General features: G+C 48.9%; 1 protein-coding gene across 1 annotated transcript; it reads left to right on the top strand.

Moving 5' to 3' along the window:
- The first annotated feature begins 974 nt into the window (after nt 1-974).
- Nucleotides 975-20,646, top strand: IGSF23 (immunoglobulin superfamily member 23). The gene is made up of 5 exons (XM_004767663.3): nt 975-1,258; nt 10,871-11,197; nt 13,281-13,553; nt 15,630-15,783; nt 18,072-20,646. Exons 1-5 carry the CDS (start codon nt 1,195-1,197, stop codon nt 18,103-18,105), a joined length of 852 nt encoding a protein of 283 aa, XP_004767720.1. The 5' UTR covers nt 975-1,194; the 3' UTR covers nt 18,106-20,646.
- The last annotated feature ends 705 nt before the right edge of the window (nt 20,647-21,351 follow it).

The raw sequence follows: 21,351 nt of genomic DNA, 5'->3' as shown, positions 1-21,351 counted from the left end.
GACAAAAGCCATTGTGAATAGCTGTGTGAGGTTAAGTGAATTACTTAGCCTCTGTGAGCCACTGGAAAGTGAGGACAATCATTCTGACTCCCCAAGGTTTGCTATGAAGCAAACCTTTTTTTTTTTTTGCTATGAAGATTCAATTAAACAACAATCCTTAAAGGTCAAGTGCTGTGCCTGGCATATGGTAGATGTTCAATAAACGCCAGCTATCTGTTTGAGCGATACAACTATTGAGAAGGAAAGAATGGGTCCGAAGGATGATAGAATGGAGCTTTTGTGGCTCATCCTTCCAGAATCCAAATTCAGGATATAGTATGAGCAAGGCCCCAAGAAAGGGCTTCTGAACGTGCCTCCAGGACATCCTGGATACCAACAACAATACTTCGCATTATTTTTTTTAAGATTTTATTTATTTATTTGATGGAGAGAGAGATCACAAGCAGGCAGAGAGGCAGGCAGAGAGAGAGGGAGAAGCAGGCTCCCCGCTGAGCAGAGAGCCTGATGCGGGGCTCCATCCCAGGACCCTGAGATCATGACCTGAGCTGAAGGCAGAGGCTGAACCCACTGAGCCACCAAGGCACCCCAATACTTCGCATTATTTTAATAGCTATTGCCATTCATCGAGCACCTGCTCTATGCCAGGCACTCTGCTGGGCATCTGATGTCCATGGGCCCCCCTGACTCTGAGGCAGGCACTATCGTCAGCACCCTCATTTTACAGAGGAGAAAAGTGGAGACTCTGAGCTGATAGTCATGGAGTCTGGAGCCAAGTCAGGAGGCAAGAGAGGCCCCTGCCACCTCCTACGTGATGACCTTTGGCCATTCCTCTCTGGTGTGAAGTGACAGAGGCGGGACAATTCCGCCCCGCCCTCCATCTTCATCATTCTCCGCGGCAGAAGGGCTAGAAGAGGGGGGGGCAGGGAGGGAAGAGAGCAAAACCCCAGAACCTCTCCTCCCAGAGTCCCATCCCTGCGTGCTCCCTACCCACCACTACCATTAACCCAGTGATGGAGAAGAGTGCAGGTCTGGGAGGTGAATCCCCAGCCAAGAGCAGGAGCCAGGCAGGGAAGCAGGGGTGTGGCCAGGACAGGGGCAGGGCCAAAGTCACATACTTGACTGTGAAGTCTAGAAGGCCCCACTCCTGACAGGGCGACCTCCCCTGCGCGACGCCACACCTGGACAGAACGCAGCATGAGGTGTCCTCCGGACGCCAGACCGGGCCACAGCCCTGCCTGGAAGGGGCTACTTCTAACAGGTGCGTAAGGAACAATGGGTTCACCCACAATTTGGGGACAGGGAGAGAGTCTCCCCAGGGAGACTCTCTATCCAAGTCAGAGTTGCCCCCTCTCAGAGCTCTGCCTCTAGTCAGTTGAAAGAGGCACAAGAGCTCTTGAGGTCCCCCAAGAGGCTGTGCTCTTTTTATTTATTTATTTTTTAAGATTTTTAGAGACACAGTGAGAGAGGGAACACAAGCAAGGGGGGGTGGGAGAGGGAGAAGCAGGCTTCCTGCTGAGCAGAGAGCCCGATGCGGGGCCCGATCCCAGGACCCTGGCATCAGGACCCGAGCTGAAGGCAGAGACTTAACGACTGAGCCACCCAGGCTTGACCCTTTTTATTTACTAAGGAAGGAAGTGAGGCTCAGAGAGAGGCAGAGTCAGCTGTCCAAGACTGCAGGCTAGGGAGGGTAGAATCAGATCTCAGGACCAGGACCACCCCCACCCAGCCCTTTTCCACTGAGCACCATGGCTCACCCCAGCTAGCTACATTCAATAATATTTTTTAAATAATAATAATAAGATAGGGGCACCTGGCGGGCTCAGCTGGTTGAGTGTGGGATTCTTGGTTTTAGAGCAGGTCACAATTTCATGAGTTGTGGGATGCAGCCCCTCCTGGGGCACCACACTCATCAGAGAGTCCGCTTGAAGATTCTCTCTCTCCCTCTGTCCCTCCCTCCACTCACATGCTCTCTCTCTCTCTCAAATAAATAAGTAAATCTCTTTTAAAATAATAATAATAATAATAGGGATTCCTGGGTGGCTCAGTCAGTTAAGCAACTGCCTTCAGCCGGGGTCATGATCTCGGGGTTCTGGGATGGAGCCCTATGCCTGGCTCCCTGCTCAGTGGGGAATCTGCTTAAGACTCTCCTTCTCCCTCTGCCCCTCCCTGCCCATGCTCCTTCTCTCTCTCAAATAAATAAATGAAATCTTAAAAATAATAATAAAAGAGTCATAATATCAAGAGATCACATGACTGACTTCTCCATGCCATTCTGTTCTAAGTGCTTTCGTGTTGTAACATATAATTCTTTTTTTTTTTTTGCTTTGCAAAAAAGTTTTAATATAATTTTTTTTATTTTTTATTTTTTTATTTTTTTTTCTCAAGTACACATTTATTTGGATGTGGCTTTCATGCTACTTTTTTTTTAATATAATTTTTTATTTTTTATAAACATATATTTTTATCCCCAGGGGTACAGGTCTGTGAATCACCAGGTTTACACACTTCACAGCACTCACCAAAACACATACCCTCCCCAATGTCCATAATACCACCCCCTTCTCCCAAACCCCCTCCCCCCAGCAACTCTCAGTTTCTTTTGTGAGATTAAGAGTCACTTATGGTTTGTCTCCCTCCCAATCCCATCTTCTTTCATTTATTCTTCTCGTACCCACTTAAGCCCCCATGTTGCATCACCACTTCCTCATATCAGGGAGATCATATGATAGTTGTCTTTCTCTGCTTGACTTATTTCGCTAAGCATGATACGCTCTAGTTCCATCCACGTTGTCGCAAACGGCAAGATTTCATTTCTTTTGATGGCTGCATAGTATTCCATTGTGTATATATACCACACCTTCTTGATCCATTCATCTGTTGATGGACATCTAGATTCTTTCCATAGTTTGGCTATTGTGGACATTGCTGCTATAAACATTCGAGTACACGTGCCCCTTTGGATCACTACGTTTGTATCTTTAGGGTAAATACCCAATAGTGCAATTGCTGGGTCATAGGGCAGTTCTATTTTCAACATTTTGAGGAACCTCCATGCTGTTTTCCAGAGAGGTTGCACCAGCTTGCATTCCCACCAACAGTGTAGGAGGGTTCCCCTTTCTCCGCATCCTCGCCAGCATCTGTCATTTCCTGACTTGTTGATTTTAGCCATTCTGACTGGTGTGAGGTGATATCTCATTGTGGTTTTGATTTGTATTTCCCTGATGCCGAGTGATATGGAGCACTTTTTCATGTGTCTGTTGGCCATCTGGATGTCTTCTTTGCAGAAATGTCTCTTCATGTCCTCTGCCCATTTCTTGATTGGATTATTTGTTCTTTGGGTGTTGAGTTTGCTAAGTTCTTTATAGATTCTGGACACTAGTCCTTTATCTGATATGTCGTTTGCAAATATCTTCTCCCATTCTGTCAGTTGTCTTTTGATTTTGTTAACTGTTTCCTTTGCTGTGCAAAAGCTTTTGATCTTGATGAAATCCCAATAGTTCATTTTTGCCCTTGCTTCCCTTGCCTTTTGCGTTGTTCCTAGGAAGATGTTGCTGCGGCTGAGGTCGAAGAGGTTGCTGCCTGTGTTCTCCTCAAGGATTTTGATGGATTCCTTTCGCACATTGAGGTCCTTCATCCATTTTGAGTCTATTTTCGTGTGTGGTGTAAGGAAATGGTCCAATTTCATTTTTCTGCATGTGGCTGTCCAATTTTCCCAGCACCATTTATTGAAGAGGCTGTCTTTTTTTTCCATTGGACATTCTTTCCTGCTTTGTCGAAGATTAGTTGACCATAGAGTTGAGAGTCTATTTCTGGGCTCTCTATTCTGTTCCATTGATCTATGGGTCTGGTTTTGTGCCAGTACCATGCTGTCTTGATGATGACAGCTTTGTAATAGAGCTTGAAGTCCGGGATTGTGATGCCACCAACGTTGGCTTTCTTTTTCAATATCCCTTTAGCTATTCGAGGTCTTTTCTGGTTCCATATAAATTTTAGAATTATTTGTTCCATTTCTTTGAAAAAGATGGATGGTACTTTGATAGGAATTGCATTAAATGTGTAGATTGCTTTAGGTAGCATAGACATTTTCACAATATTTATTCTTCCAATCCAGGAGCATGGAACATTTTTCCATTTCTTTGTGTCTTCCTCAATTTCTTTCATGAGTACTTTATAGTTTTCTGAGTATAGATTCTGTGTCTCTTTGGTTAGGTTTATTCCTAGGTATCTTATGGTTTTGGGTGCAATTGTAAATGGGATTGACTCCTTAATTTCCCTTTCTTCTGTGTTGCTGTTGGTGTAGAGAAATGCAACTGATTTCTGTGCATTGATTTTATATCCTGACACTTTACTGAATTCCTGTATAAGTTCTAGCAGTTTTGGAGTGGAGTCTTTTGGGTTTTCCACATATAGTATCATATCATCTGTGAAGCGTGATAGTTTGACTTCTTCTTTGCCGATTTGGATGCCTTTAATTTCCTTTTGTTGTCTGATTGCTGAGGCTAGGACCTCTAGTACGATGTTGAATAGCAGTGGTGATAATGGACATCCCTGCCGTGTTCCTGACCTTAGCGGAAAAGCTTTCAGTTTTTCTCCATTGAGAATGATATTTGCGGTGGGTTTTTCATAGATGGCTTTGATGATATTGAGGTATGTGCCCTCTCTCCCTACACTTTGAAGAGTTTTGATCAGGAAGGGATGCTGTACTTTGTCAAATGCTTTTTCGGCATCTATTGAGAGTATCATATGGTTCTTGTTCTTACTTTTATTGATGTGTTGTATCACATTGACTGATTTGCGGATGTTGAACCAACCTTGCAGCCCTGGAATAAATCCCACTTGGTCGTGGTGAATAATCTTTTTAATGTACTGTTGAATCTGTAACATATAATTCTTAACCCTATGAGGCAATGGCTGGATGATCTCCACTCTATGGTAGGGGAAACTGAGGCACAGAGAGGTTATGTGCCTTCCCCACGCCACCCAGCTTAGAGGCGGCAGAAGGAGAATTTGAGCCCAGATGTTCTGACTACCAAGAACACACTTTCCAAAGATGGCATACACACACCTCTCAGAAAGTGAATGAACTGCCTCCTTTTCCAGGTCTTAAAAGGTCTGGTTCCATGTAGTTTCAAAACCCCAAGCGCCACCCTATTTCAAGTTTCACCTCATCCCCAGCTCAGGCCTGTGTCTGACGGCAGTAAGATTGTAGTGGGACATGGTGGGCCTCGGGCCGATTTCTCTGTGTGTCCTTCCTCCCCACCCAGAGACATGGTCCGTGGCCTCCTCGGGGCCATGGGCCGAGAGGAGGAAGGCAAGGAAGGGAGCAGGAAAGCTTCTATCTGGCTACTGTACTTGTAAAGAGTGAAGGCCTTCTGTGTATGGTTGAGGAACCGTTGCGGGATCTGTCGGGGGGCAGGGGACACTTTGAAGACCCTTGACACTGCAGACTATGTTCCTGGGGCTCCATGAACTGGGCCCCACTAGAGGCTCGCCACCATCTCCCAGCGCCCTCCAGCCTCTTTCTGCCAAGGTCAGCCCCTTGGGAGCCCCATCCCAAGAGGCTCTTTGCCAGACGGCCTCCACCTGGCTCCCTGCGGAGGCATCCGCCACTGCCTCATGGGAAACATGAGGACACCTCTGTTGTCCCACGGAACGCTGGAGGCGTGGGTCATTTCCACTCTGGCCTCCATTCCCTCAGCCCCGCAGGCCCTTCCCTCTCCATTCCTCACTTGGAGACCTAGAGGTCTAAGTCCCTGCAGATTCCAGCTGACGCATTTCTAGTTCTCCGGGACAGGTTCCCTTGGAGTCACCCTCACTTGGCCTGCGGAGGAGGAAAGCCCCAGGACTCCCCTCACCCCTGGGAGGAGGGCTCGAAGTTCATTCTCAACTCTCCCCCAGAGAGTCTCACTCTGGGCCTCCCCCTCTTCTCCAGGGGCTCTTGGCCTCCATTCCCGTAGACTGGCAAGCGCTGGAATGGCCGAGGCCGGCAGAGCTAGTGACGTAATCCCTGTTTTGAGACCTCAGCTGGGCATGAAGGTTCTGGGCAGCTGCTCTTCCGCTCTCAGCCTCTGGGACCTCTGCGGAAATTTTGAGAGCCTGAGGAAGTCAAGTATAACATCTCGCATGTGTCTCTATATTTAACTGCCAATTCGGGAAGTGTCCCTGACTGAAATAGCCACGTTCCTAAAACCTAAGAGTTCTGGAGTCATCTCGATGGTTCCAGCTCTGAAATTCCATCCTTCATCCTGCAGACTTAAAATATATGTGTGTGTAAATATAAAAAATCTATATAATATACCTGAATGAGACTGTCCCCAGCCCTGAAAATTCATGATCTCACTGAATGTCAGACACTGCTGTGAAATGATTACTATCAAGCACCTTCCTTGAGGTGAGCAGAGAAAACTGAGGCTTGGAGCCCAGAAATAATAAGTGGCAGAGTCAGGATTACAAACCAGGCTCCAGTGGCCTCCAAGTCTCCACGTGAAACCATGGTTCTTTTTTAAAAAAAAAAATTTTTTTTAAGATTTTATTTATTTATTTGACAGACGGAGATGACAAGTAGGCAGAGAAGCAGTCGGGGGGGGGCCGCAGGGGGGGAAGCAGGCTCCCTGCTGAGCAGACAGCCCGATGTGGGGCTTGATGCCAGGACCCTGAGATCATACCCCGAGCCAAAGGCAGAGGCTTTAACCCACTGAGCCACCCAGGCGCCCCTGAATCCATGATTCTACAGCAGCTAAAGGAAGGGTCCCCAAGATGGGAGGTCTCTTTAAGGTGCCTTGGGGACACTCGTGGAATCACCAGGGACCTGCAATGGTGTCAGAGTCAGAACTTTACCCCCAACTGCAGACCCGGTGACCTGATATCCTCCACTTCAATTACTTATTCAACAAACACCCCTGCTCTCTTGGGGCTCATGGTCCAGAGAAAAGACAGACCCATCCCCGAGTGCGTAGGGTAGGAATGTGGGGGCCCAAAGAAGAGAGCTGAGGCCTAAAGCTGGGGAGGTGCTGGCCAGGGAAGGCCCTTTCAAAATAAGAGCTCAGGGAAATATGATGTCAGTTTTGCAGACTGAATCCCTGTGTCCTTTGTTTCATAAAAAGGTAAGAATGCAGACTTTTTTCCATCAAAAAAAGCGCGACACCCTGAGAGCTCCCATCATTCCATCTGCTGAGGTCCCTGCCTGGACACTGTAGCGTCCATCACCAAGCATCCCTGAGGGTCAGGGAGGGGTTCAGAAGGGGGGTGCCTGGGCTGAACCTGGAATCACAACTGGATGAAGAGATTCTAGGTAGGGGGACCCACACGTGCCAAGGCCTGGAGGCCAGGGCAACTGCACAGAGCTCAGTCTGCCTGACGCAGTGAGGGAAGAGTGGTAAGACGGGCGTGGAGATGTAGGAGGGTGCTAGGTGAGGGGATCTGTGCTGTGTCCTGAGAGCACTAGGGAGCCACAGAAGGCTTATGAGCAGGGGAACAGAAAAGTCACACCAGGGGTGCCTGGGTGGCTCCGTGGGTTAAGTGCCTGACTCTTGATTTTGGCTCAGGTCATGATCTCACAGTTGTGAGATCAAGCCCCGTGTGGGGCTCTGTGCTCAGTGGAGGAGGCCACTTGAGATTCTCTCTCCCTCTGCCCCTTCCCCAACTCTCTCTCAAACAAATCTTTTTTTTAAGATTTTATTTATTTATTTGACAGAGGGAGACACAGCGAGAGAGGGAACACAAGCAGGGGGAGTGGGAGAGGGAGAAGCAAGCTCCCCGCTGAGCAGGGAGACCAAGGGGGGCTTGATCCCAGGACCCCGGGATCATGACCTGAGCCAAAGGCAGAGGCTTAACAACTGAGCCACCCAGGCGCCCTGAAATAAATCTTTTTTTAAAAAGAAAAACATACCAGTTGCCCACTCAGAGATAAAAATCAGTGGAATTACGAGGGGGGCACTGAGCCCCACCCACCCAGAACGCCCTATAACGGCGTCCTATATTTCTGATCCTTAAAATGTAACCACTTATTGTATTGGGTTTTTTTTTTTCATTTTTAAAAGTCATATTTACAGCACACCGAGGACTTGCGATTACAGAAGCAAGAACGGTTAACAGTGATAGTGATGATAATCATAATGTCAAGCACTGATCTGGCCATCTCCTTGTTGGGACACCGTGCTAAGCCCTTTACAAGCATAAGATCAGGGCTTTTCAACATCGACACTACTCGCGTTTGCGGTCCAGTGCTTCCTTGTCGCCAGGGCTGTCCTGAGCATGCTGGAGGCCAAGCAGCCTCCTTGGCCTCTACCCACTGGGCTCCAGTAGCAGCCCCCCCACCGTCATGACAACCAGAAAGATTTCTAGATATTGCCAACGTCCCCTGCGGGGAGCACATCATCCCCAGTTGAAAATCACTGGAGGCATTATTATTCCCATTTTATAGATAAGGAAACTGATGCTCAGAGAAGATAAGTAACTTTCCCAAAGTCACTAGAGCTAATACGTTTCAGGACATGCACGCTGGCAGCCCAGTTCTGGATCTTACACTCTGGTGTGTGTGCATTTGTGTGTGTGTACATGTGTGTGTATGCATGTATGTGTCAAAGACTACTGAGAACATTTATGCTCTCTTATTTCCTTTATTCAGAATTTAATTTTTGAATGGGTTTTACGTTCCAACGCTTCAAATCTCAAAGATACAGAAAAGACCTCGTGAAGTCTCTGTCTACTTACCCAGTACCTCTGATCCTTCTCTCCCTGCTATCACACACAGAGAGCCACTGTTTTTGTGTTTCTGGGGTTCCTCTGCATGTTTATAAGAAATGCAAATGATATTTACTTTTCTTCCGTTTTTACACCAAAGGTAGCACACCATAAGAACTAGCCAGCAGCACGCATTCGTTTCTTAACTACATACTCTGGAGCTCTTTCCTTCTCAGTTCATGCCATTCTTCCTCCTCCTTTTGTACAGGTGTAACATTCCACTGTGTGGACGGACCATAACTTATTAATCCTGTTCCCTATGGGTGGGCACGTGGGTATTTCCAATCCTTAGCCATTATAACTAAGGTGTGGCAAAAGAACCCTGCCCATTAGTCATTTTATATTGAGAAGGTATATCTGTAGAACACATTCCCTGACATTTAATTTCAGGATCAAAGGATATAGAAGGGCACCTAGGTGGCTCAGTTGGGAAAGCGTCTGCCTTGGGCTCACGTTACAATCTCAGGGTCCCAGGATCGAGTCCCATATTGGGCTCCCTGCTCAGTAGAGAGTCAGCTTCTCTCTCTGCCTGCTGCTCCCCCTGCTTGTGCGCGTGCTCTCTCTCTCTGTCAAATAAATAAATATAGTCTTTAAAAACAATAATAATAACATGCATTTCTCTGACCATGAGCACAACTGAGCATTTTCCCAATGTTGACACATCTGAATTTTCTTTTCTATGAATTGCCTACCCATATTCTTTGTATATGTTTCTGTTAGGTTGCTGATATTTTTCTTACTGATATCTCAGAGCTTTTTACATATTAGTGAAATGAGCCCTTGGTCTGTGAGATCTGTTGCAAACCGTCTTTCCTGGTATGTCATTGTTCTTTTGATTGGTGGGTGGTTATTTGTTGTTGTTGTTTTTCACTTGGCCAAAGTCTTTTACATTTTCATCTCAGTTGTTTCAGTCTTTTATGGCTGGACCTTGTGTTCTTACTGCAACAGCCATTAATCCAATGAGAGGCAGAAGAATGGGGTGGCTGGGTATGTGCATAGGGTCTGAAGCCAGACCTCAAGGATTCCACTCTAAGCACTAAGCCACGTGGAAATTTAATTAAAGGAAGTAAGAACAACTGGGGATGATAGGAGCACACTCACCCTCTACTTTACTGATGGAATTTTGCCTGCCTGGGTGTGGATCACAGCCCTGCTTTTACCACCTAGGACATCCTAGACAATGGTCTTCAAGTCTCTGAACTTCCATTTCCTCAGTCCTCTTGGGGGTGTAATAGTTGTGTCATTAAGGGTTGAGGCAGGAAAATGGTCTACTCAAAAGGAGTAATAGGGGAGGGTAAAAAAAGGGACTATTTGCAGAGGTGTAGACAGGGCATAGATAAACCCATCTGAGATCGTGCAGCACCCAGAGGCTAGCCATGGCAGAAAGCTCTTACCTCCTCTGTGCTAGAAACCCTAAGAGGAAGACCAGACCCCCCAAACCCAAAGACAATGGTATATAGAGAGGGACCAGGAGCTCTAATAGAGGGACACGAATGACTGGTGTTGATGGAGCAGGGAGGGAATTGGGGGACCAACTACCTCAAGTTCACTCCCATTGGCAAAAGCCAACCTGAAGCAAAAGACACAGGGACCTGACAATGCAGATCAAAGAAGTCAGCCTTCCAGAGCAGGGCAGAGAAGGTCAGAAAATGGATCAGCAGGACTCCCTGAGTAATGCGTGGTTGGTGGCGTCGATGAAGGAGTAAGATAATAAAGGTTCAGTGCTTAGAACAGTGTCTGGCTTGTGGGAGGTGCTCAGTGAGTATTTCCTTTTATTTCTTTTAAGATTTCTTTATTTTAGAGAGAGAGAGAGAGAGAGAGAGAACAAACAGGGGGAGGGGCGAGGAAGAGGGAGAGAGAGAATCCTCAAGCAGACTCCCCGTTGAGTACGGAGCTCAAGCCCAGGACCCTGAGATCATGACCTGAGCAGAAGTCTAGACATGTGACCAACCGAGCTGCCCAGGTGCCCCACACCCCCATACACTATCTCTGTTATCACCACTGTTTTCCACACTCAATGTGCCACACTCCTCACCAGCTCGGGAAGGGTTACTTGCTGGGGCAGCATCTCGCCTTTGGTCCCATTTGCTCCCTCTGCTTTCTCCTCTCCCTTCCTACCTCCTCCAAGGCATCCTGATCGCCTCCTGCACCTGTTCTGCCTCCTTGGAGCCGCCCGCCCCTGCATCTCCAGACGCCCTGACCGAAGGAGCCAGCGCCCGCCTGCCTGTGTCCGGAAGCCCGAATGATGTTCTCTCCACTTCTTGGTTCCGAGGGTACAATGCCCAGCAAGAGACTATGATCTTCTCCCCTGAGGGCTTCCCAGGGCCCAAACACACAGGCCAGGATACGCCGGACACCCAAAGCAGCCTGATCATAGTAAACCAGACAGTTCAAGACGCAGTGCTGGAAACCAACAGAGGACGCAGGAGTGCAACAGAGCAGATAGCTGACCTGGGTGAGTGGGGCCCAAAGGGACCAAGTTCTCAGGCAGAGAGACCAGTGTGGGCAAGGCTGGAGGGTCAACAGAGATCTGGGAAGCATAAGAAATTGGGAGCAGAGCCGTGTAGGGGGTGCGGGCCATGAGAGGCTTTGGGAGGTGGACAGAGCTGGTGGTCTGCAGCACTGACTGTGCAGGGCCTGAGATTTCCATTCAACAAAACACTTACCAGCGCTGATTCTTGCGTATGCATCAAATCCTCTTTCAGTGCTTCTCTGTCCTGGGTGAAGCTGGGCTCATGAGCGGAGTCATGGGAGAATCCAGCCTAGGAGACAGGTAGGGCTCACCAGGGGAGGGGCCATCTGAGCTGGGACCTGTAGGCAGCGCAGGAGTTGGCCTCAGGCCGAGCGGGAGAAAGTGCTCCTACAGAGAGGTGAGCTGGAGTAAACACCAAAATGCAGGACGGACTGGCTCCAACTTACTAAACTCTTACTACATACCAAACAGAGGGGACTTCACAACGACCCAAGAAAGCAGATGCTCTGAGCACCGACCCCACTGCACAGGTGGGGAATTAAGACCAAGAGGTGATGCCAATAGCCTGTGGTCACCTAGAAGCCAAAGGCCAAGCCGGGATCTATAAGACTTTTTATGGTCCTGGAGCTTATCTCCTTCCCCCATGACCTCTCTCGCCCAGCACCATCTTCAGGGTACCAAATGGAGTAGAGGTCCCCCATGCCTATGCCATGCTCAGCCCAGAGCTTGTGCAGACTCTGAAACCAGGACGGCCTTGCAAAGATGTGGTGTTCCACTTCTGACCAGCCAGGTGTCCTTGTTAATTGACTTCGCATCTGTGTACTTTAGTGTCCTCATCTATAAAACTGAGTCATGGTAGAACCTACCCCATAGCGTTGTTTTGAGGATTTCAGGAGTAAATTTGGTGTTCAGGCTTTGTTGATCATGACCCACCATGAGAAATAAACTTCACATCGTGACCCAGTGTGTACACATATACACACACGCACGCGCACACACACACACACACACAGGTAAGACATGTGTCATAAAATGCATTCTGATATTTTCTATCATATAATAGTTCATATCACATTTCAAGCGCTGATTATAACTTCCTAAATGATTTCATCCAAGCATGGATGGGTCTCACTCACTCATAACCAGCCATGAGTTAACATGTGTTTGGAATGGTGTCTGGCTCCTCATAAGAGCCGGATCCAAGTAGATACTACATTGATTCTTATTTCTACACCTGGAGTGCTCTTTCTCCTCCTGCAAGGCTTAGCTGAGACACCATCTCCTCCAGGAAGCCTTCCATGAGTTCCTGGTTGGATCTAAAGTTCTTTGCACTTTATCACATTGCACTGAAATTGGGAATCAACTCAGTGGGCAGGCTCCCAACACTCACCATGACATCAGACTTCCAGGTCCAAATACTCACTGTGCCTCTCTGACCACAAAGCCTGGGTCTAAGAACCCCTGGACCTCAAGTCTTTAACCTGGAAATAGAACTGTTATGGGTGCCCCATCTCTGTAAAGAGGGTTCCCAGCAGCCAGTGGCACAGGTCCCAAGCCTTGGGGGCCCTCCCTTGACTCCTCTCTCTCTCTCTCTCTCTGTCTCTCTCCAATCCATCAGCAAATCCTGGGGGCTCTGCTTTCAAACTGATCCAGAATCCAGCCACTCCTTCCAGGTCCTTGGCCTCGCCCTGGGCCAGCGGAGGGATGGGCAGCTGGGATAGTTATACACCAGCCCATGCCAGTCATAGCGCAGTGCCCTGGCTGGGCTCATCTCCCAATTCTCTGGCCTGCTACCCTCTTGGCCGGAGCAGGCTCTGGCAGCCGAAGAAAGTGCCCAGACAACAGGTGCAATGTGGCCATTGGACATGGTGAGGGTGAGGGGCTGGGACGGGGGCGCCAACAACTACGCTACGGCCCCGTGCCTGGAGCAGCACTGACACCAATCAGCAACTGCAAACACACTTGTTGATGAATGAATGAATGAATGAATGAATGTTGGACAAGAGAAGTGCTTGGCCTCTGTGAGTGCTGCCCATCCACATGACCGTGCTCTCCGTTTACACAGCCAGCTCCAACGGGGTGATGCTGCTGACATTTCCCTACGACTCTGAGGGTATTATCCAGAGTGACCTAAACTACTCAGTGATCCTGGAGTGTCTGGCTTCTTCCATCACCCCCAAACCTGTGCTGCACTGGACCTTCAATGGGGAGCCCTACCAGACTGGGTCTAGGCTGATCATCCGGAGGCTGTCCTGGGAGCACCTGGGCACCTACGTGTGCACAGCCAAGAACAGCCAGGGACAGTACTCCTCCTCTCCGGTGACCCTCGCGCTGCCACGTGAGTCCCCCACTCCCACCCCAGACTTCTGCCTCCTCGGTTGCATTGAGTCACTTACACAGCAATCCCCTCTGAGTGCCCTTCTAGCCAAGATGTCGTCCTGTCCTTCCATCTGCCCGGCAGAGTGGGGACTATTAGCCCATTTTACAGAGGCTGCAGCTCACAGAGATGAACTCTATCGAAAGCTCAGCTCGGGATCTGGAATCAGTTGTTTGGGTGTCCCAGCTCCAACAATTTGTTGGCTATGTGAACTTGACTTCTCTAGGTCTCAGCATATATCTGCAACACACACACACACACACACACACACACACACACAATGCAGGTGGTAATGAGTGGTTCCCAGCACAGGCTTTGCAATTTGAATTCTGACTCCACCACTTCCTAGCTGTGTGACTTTAGACCACTTCCTTGACTTCTCTGTGCCTCAGTGTCCTCATCTATAAATTGGGAAAATAATAGCTCCCACCCCGAAATGTAGCTGTGAGCATTCAATGAGGAAGCAAACAGCTTAAAATCATAGTGCCCAGTGCTACTGAACGCTAGTGCTCAGAAAGCATGAGTTAGTTTCATAGCTGCGATTACCATTATCCATATTATTATTAATTTTGTGACCATAACTATATGCGGTGGCATGTGTGGAGCCCCAGGTGGCAGCTGGGATCAAGAAAGTGGTCTGGGAGAGGGTTAAGCCTGGGTTCAATTCCCACCCTTGTGCCTTCCTGGCCAGGTGATTTAGGATAAGTGACATCCCTTCTCCAGGCCTCTGTTTCTTTCTGGGTGTAACAGGAAGTGACAACAGGGGTGACTCTGTATACCTCCACATGACTGTCATAAGGAGCAGAAATAATACACGAGTGAGGCCAGCAAAACACTGTTATAAAGCAGGTGCTTTAAGGGTGCCTGGCCCGTTCTGTCAGTGGAGCATGTGAGTCTTGATCTTGGCCTTGTGAATGCAAGCCTACTTTGAAAAAAAAGAAGAAAGCAGGTCCTTTAGATAGCAGCTATCCTCATGAATATTATTTTTTGTGTACTTATCCATGGAGGACAAGAGGCCTGGAGTGAGCTAGAATGGTACAGAGAACCTGGCCAGTAGGGAAGCCAGGGAGGGATCTGGGCAGCAGGGAACACATGAGTCAAGGTCTAGAGCATGGGAAGGGCAGGGGTGATGGAAGGTCTGGCTTGGCTGGGTCTCAGAGAACTGCTACTTCTTCCCAGCCAGGCTCCAGTAGGAGCTTCAGGATTTGGTTTGGGAGTGATTCATTGGGAGAAAAAAGGTTTAAATCCTGTAGCAGCAGGGGACTCTGGTATGTTCATTGAGAAAGACCCCCTTTATTCATTCATCAACTGTACTAGAAATGTTTATTGGCTGCCTACTACATGACCACCCCATACTGGGAGGTGCTGGGGACATTCTGGAAGACAGTCCTGGCCCTGTCCTCAAGTAGTAATGTTTGAGTGAGGGACAGAGCAGTGGGGGACAGACCCTTCCACAAACAGTAATGGTCAGAGTGGGCAAGACTGGGGTGGGGGAGCCAAGGGATGTGGGACCCAAGGGGCCACCTGACCCAGCAAGTAGGTCAGGGAGGGCTTCCTGGAGGAGGGGACAACTGAGCTGGTACTAGGATACATAAGAATTATCCAAGCCAAGGGAAGGAAAATGGAATAAATTGCATCCAGGCCAGGAGGTTGGAAAGAGAAGTGAACTTAGAAAATTGAGTAGAGTCCAATGGAACTAAATTATAAAGGTGAGGAGAGAGAGAGGGCTGGCCAAGTGGCAGGGCATCAAAGGCCAAAATGAGCAATGCTTCCTCCCGAGGTCCTGGGAAGCCACAGAAAGGTTCTGAGCAGGGGAGGAACAGGGTCAAGTCTGATCTTTCCACAAACCTCTCCGACTTCTAGTGGTGGGGAAGTGAAAAGGGAGAGACTAGGGCAGGAAAGCCAGGAGGAGCCTGGAGTGGAGACCAGAGTGGGGAAGAGGGGGTAGACTGAAGACACATTTAAGGGGTGAAAGGGTGGGAGTGGGGCTGTGGAGGGAGGATGGCTCCTCCAGTCTTGCCCCTTCTTGGTCCCCAGAAGACAACGTGGATCCCACAGACGCTGAGCCCATCGAGCCAGACCCCGTCCTCTCGGTGTCAGGAGGAGGTGCCATTGCCCTCCTCTTGGCTGGAAATGTGGGGGCCGCGATGCTGATAGGAGGCATAGGCTTCATCATCGTCCAAAGCATAAGGTATGTGCTGTCCTCCGCCCCTGTCCATTGCCTGACGTGCTCAGTCCCCACGAGTCAGAGCTCACTCTGCAGCAAGGCAGAAGCCCAACTGGTAACCTCATCCAAGAAGCTTTGGACTCAGGGAAGAGGATACAGACACTGATGCACCCACCCAACGTGACGCCGGGGAACAAAGAGACAGAGAAGGATTCTGGAGCTCATCTGCCTAGGTTCAAACCCCAGCTCTATTCCTTACCCACAGTGATGCCATGGGCAAGTCACTCCTGTGGTCTGTGCCTCAGTTTGCCCATCTGCAAAATGCCATCCTCGGGGCTGTTGAGAGGATGAAACAAGCTAGTATTTATACAGTATCTATAGCTGTGCCTGGGATGTGGTCCACACCATATTCGTTCCTTCTACAAGTATCGACCCAGTGCACACTCTGCCCACACTGGAGAAACCATGGGAATAGCAGCAGGAAGTCCTGGACCTCATGAACTTACATCTGAGTCAGAAACACGGGCAATTTACATGATGACCAAGTAAAATATAGATAGCATGTTGGGTAATGATGAGTGCTAAGCAGAGGAGTAAGGCTGGAAGTAAGGCCAGGGTTGGTGGGGTACGATTTAACTAAGTCACTGAAGGCCTCCCCAAAAAAGTGACATCTGAACAAAGACACTGAGCAAAGGAGGGATGGATGTCAGTGGGGAAAACAGCCAGTGCAAAGGCCCTGAGGTAGGATTTGCCTGGGGTGTTCAAGCCATAGCAAGCCACAGCGTGGCTGGAGTGGTGTGAGGAATGGGAAGAGAAATAGGCCATGGGAATGGAGGTAGGGGTGGACAGACAGCATTAAGGTCTTGAGGGCCCTATAAGGACCTGGTTTGTGTTCTGAGCGACACAAAAGCCATGGACTTACTCTTTGACTTGCATTTCAATCCTAGATGTATAGGTTATTACTGTAATACTATAATATCTTACCATGTATCGAGGGTCTACTATGTGCTCGCTAAACATTATTCTATTTAATTTCCACAAGAGCTCTGCAGATGTTGGGGAGGAGGGGGAGGAGGAAGGGCGGCTGTAGATAAGAAAGAAACTTGTTTTTGTCAAAGAGGAAATTAAGGCTCAGAGAGAAGTGACTGGCCCCAGACCCAACAGCTAGAGAGGGTTTCAAACCCAGAACCTTGCCTCTCTCCTAATTATCGCCCCTCACTTCAACTGCCTCTTTTCCTACCATAACAACACAAGCCTTCATAGTTTATGTACTGCAAGCTGACAAGGTTTGCAAAGGCCTTGTCCATCAACAGGGAGAGGCTGGGGCCAGGTGTCCAGTCCCGGAGTCCCATGTGGAAACTTGCAGGGGTGGAGGAGGGCCAGGCGGTTGCCTGACCGCCCCGCACCCCCCCCCCCCCACAATCACCCTCATCACTGTAGCAGCTGCAACTTCCCGGGTCCTCGGTAAGTGCCGAGAGCCTTCAAGTCAGAGCTACTCTGAGGGACAGGGACGTTCTTGTCCTCATTTTGCAAGTGAGTAAACCAGAGAAACTCACCTTGCCCAGGCACGCGCCTCTGACAAATGGCTCACCCCGAACCAAGCCCAGATCCACATCCAAAACCACGTTCTTAGAGAGGAAGCACGATGAGACATCCAGTCCCTGCCTCCACGGGCAGGGAGGAGGGGTCACTTCCGGTCCTCCCACCATTTTGGCCAAGGCGTACAAGGACGTATGAGGACGTACGAGGACATCTGAGGACGTACGAGGATGTACAAGGACGTAAGAGGACGTATGAGGACATATGAGGACGTATGAGCGCGTATGAGGACGTACAAGGACAAATGAGGGCGTACGAGGATGTACGGGGACGTCTGAGGATGGACGGAAGTGACGTCAACCAGGAGGACCCAGCCTCTTCCAATCATGGCAGCTTTGGAGATGAGATCACGAGGACAGGCGTGGCTGTCTTGCCCCTCCCAGTGGGGAAGAGCGGTGCTGGGGAAGGAAGGGTATGGGCTCAGTGGGGGAGCCCCGCACACTTTCGCCACGAGAGCTCCCTGTTGTTTGCAGTTAGGCCCATGGGCTCTGAAGCCAGGCTAACCCTCTGCCTTATCAGTAAAACAAGGATCATGGTAATTCCTACCTCCAAGGGAAGGTGTGCGGATTACAAGACATGGCAGGAGTGAAACATGGCAAATAGTGCCTGGCAGTGGTAAAGCTTTCATAAATGTCTTTCATAAACGTCACATTAATGATGACCATGATGATGATGATGATGATGGCGATCGATCCATCTCTCTCTCATTATAGGTCTAACAGACAAAGAATACGGTCATGCTGCTGAAGTGGGCCTTTGTCTGTCAGCATCAGAGGTGATCCTGGGAAGGGCAACGAGAGCATCCTGGGGCTGGACAAGATGAAGTTCCTGGGGGCTCCAGATGAGACCTCTTCCGTCCTGATGATTTGTCTTGGGATGTTCCCATCTTGCTGAGAGTCCCAGAGACTGCCTTTCTCTCCCTCACCCCAGCTGCCGGTGCCCCATCTGCCTAGCTCATCAAATCCCTGGAAGCCACCTACACAAGTAGGCCATACTTCATAAAAGTCATGGGCTGAAAGCAAAGGATACTTCCTTAAGTGGTTCAATAAAAACAAAAGGAGGAATTTAATACAAGGATCTGGGAAGATTTCCAAAACTAAGGACCTATCAGTTAGCACTTGCTGTGTAACAAACTACCTCTCCCTGCCCCCAACCCCCAGTTTAATGGCTTGAAAAGACAGACATGGGTTTAGCTTACAATTTTTGTACAATTTTGGGCTGCGTTCAGCTGAGCCGTTCTTCTGGTCTCTGTTGGGCCCACTCATGCACCTGTGACGAGTTGGCAGTTTCCCAGGGATTGTCTGGGCTAGGACAATTGTCTGGAATAATTCACCTGTCCTCCACATCATCTCTCATTCTGTAGCAGGCCGACCCAAGCTTGTTCACATGACAGAGGGAGGATTCCAGGAGTAAGAGCACAGGGGCAGTGCCTCTGAGGGCCAAAGTTGAGAATGGCAGTCATCATTCCTGGGGCACCTGGGTGGCTCAGTTTGTTAAGCATTTGCCTTTGGCTCAGGTCATGATCCCAGAGTCCTGGGATCAAGTTCCCTTGTTGGGGCGGTCCCCTATTCAACAGGAAGTCTGCTTCTCCCCTGACTCGTGCTCTGTCTCTCAAATACATACAATTTAAAAAAATAAGTAAATAAATTAAAAATACATTAAAAAATTAAAAAAAAAAAAAAGGATGGCACATCATTATTTCTGCCACATTCTTCTGGCCAAAGCTAGCCACGTTGCCAGTCCAGATTTGAGGGGTGGGAAAAGGACACCACCTCTTGATGAGAAGGAAAGAGTCCATGGTTCTCTCTCTCTGCCCATGGGTGCTCAGTGTTTCTCCATCCATGTGGGGAAAGACACAATCCCATAACTTCTGAGACCACTGAATTCCTTCGCCTTGTCCCTAAAACCCCTGGAGAAGGCATCCGATTGGCTCACTCAGGTCAGGTGTCAACCACGGTCCCATTCCTGTGGCGGAGGTGGGGGCCAGGAGGATTTGTACAAGCAGAGTTCAGAGGCTCAGCCCTGCCTGTGGGGTTTGTTTCTCATAAAACTAGGGAGGTTTTGCCTTGTAAACTGAGCAGACACCCCAAAATGTCTTCTACACATGCAGTTTATTTTTGCTCTTTTTCAAAACAAAACAAAACAAAACAAAACAAAAAAACCTGGACACAGAGAAGTGAGGGAGGTGGTCACAAGCTCCAAAACTCTGTGGCCCATTTTTTAAAAGATTTTGTTTACTTGTCAGAGACAGAGAGGTAGAGAGAGAAAGCACAAGCAGGGGGAATTGGCAGGCAGAGGAAGAAGCAGGCTCCCGGTGAACAAGGACCCCCCCCCCCCCGCCACAATGCGGGACTTGATCCCAGGATCCTGGGATCATGACCTAGGCCAAAGGCAGCCACTTAACCAGCTGAGCCACCCAGGCTTCCCTTCATGGCCCATTTGTAAATAAGACTGACCGCTTGATTTTGAGCTGTTGGAGAATCCCAGTAGATGGCAGGAGGAGGGAAAAGGAGTATGAATGAAGCTTTGGCTGGGGAGCATCCCTGCTTTTGTGACTAACAAAAAAACAACTACCACATCATTATGATTCACAGTGATAGGAGCAGACCTGGGTGCAAATGTTGTCTGCCGAGGGCTGTCTCTGTGTCAGCAATACACTATGTACCTTTGATGATTCATGGGTCATATCTTCTTCACTGAACCCACTGAGGAAAGGAGAACCTCCCTTTTCCTGACAAAGCAGGGGAGGCTCAGAGAGAGAGTGACTTGCCCAGGGTCACATGGGGTAGCACAAAGGGGAGCTGTTCTCCAAGCCAGGTTGCCTGGCTCTGAAATCCCTGTTCCCAATTACCCCGCTTTCCTGCCACTCCCTCCTTAGGGCCAGACCCCCCCTCCCCCTTCTTTCATGAGCTCCCCCCTCCTATATCAGGTAGTGGTCATTGTGCTTGAGTACACAGGATAAAAGTGATGCTCAGAGAGGCCAAGAGATTGGCCCGGGGCAACACAGCCATGCATGATCTCAACTCAAGTCCGCCCAATTCCAAAACCCCTGCCTTAGACCAGTGCTGTCCCACAGAACTCTCTGCGGTGATGGGTATGTTCTATAGTTGCACCATCCAGTACCTGTGGATACCGAGCTCTTGCAATATGGATAGTGTAACTGATGAACGCAAATTTTGTTTTTAATTCAATGTAATTGCCATTTATATTGCCACCTGTGGCAATTATACTAGACAGTGCAACTCTAACTCCTCATTGTTAAAAATAAATAAATCCTCCCAGGACCCATATGTGTCAATCACTGACTCTGGGGTCCTTGCCCTGGTCTGTCCCAGGGCTCAGATTTGCTTAGAAACCCCTAATATCTAACCAGTTCATTGGTCACCTGAGGCATCTTGCAGTTCCCTATCCCTCCTCCCCCTCCCTCCACTGTTAAAGAAGTTAGTCATTTCCTGCTTGGGTGGTGGCAGTGCAGGAACTGGTTCTTGCAGCTCCAAAGCTGGCCAGGTCTCAGCGGGTGACACTGAAGCCACCGCCCAAACCAGCTCACAGCCTGCTGTCCTCTGTAGCAAGTCCCTTTCCCTTGCCCTCTGGAACAGCTGAGAATCTTTGTGAAGTCCCTCCCCACTCCTAAAAGTAAACTGGGCAGATTTCCTCAAAGAGACCTCTGGATGACCCCTGTTATAAATTTAGTCCGCTGGTGGAACACTGTCCTAGCCGGGTGCTGCTTAATAGCAGTTAACTACATTGTGTCACTAAATGTTTGTTGGTGTGATTATTTCGTATTTATCTCATCTATTGGACTGTCAGCTCCACGACAACAAGATCTGTCTCTGTCACACAGGGTACATGCTCCATGAAACTTGCTACAGCGTGCTCACCATGGAAATTGGAAAACAGTACAAATCAGAGGTTTTGTGGGCTTTTTTTGTTTTGTTTTGTTTTGGAATGCCAGTTTACCAACATCCCACTGAAAAATGGGTGCCGTTTTTC

This window comes from Mustela putorius, unplaced genomic scaffold (genome assembly GCF_011764305.1).
Source record: "Mustela putorius furo isolate JIRA1106 unplaced genomic scaffold, ASM1176430v1.1 tig00000196_pilon_pilon_pilon, whole genome shotgun sequence".
Classification (NCBI taxonomy): Eukaryota; Metazoa; Chordata; class Mammalia; order Carnivora; family Mustelidae; genus Mustela; species Mustela putorius.
The sequence above is the reverse complement of the archived record's forward strand: the minus strand, read 5'-3'. Positions and strand labels throughout refer to the sequence as shown.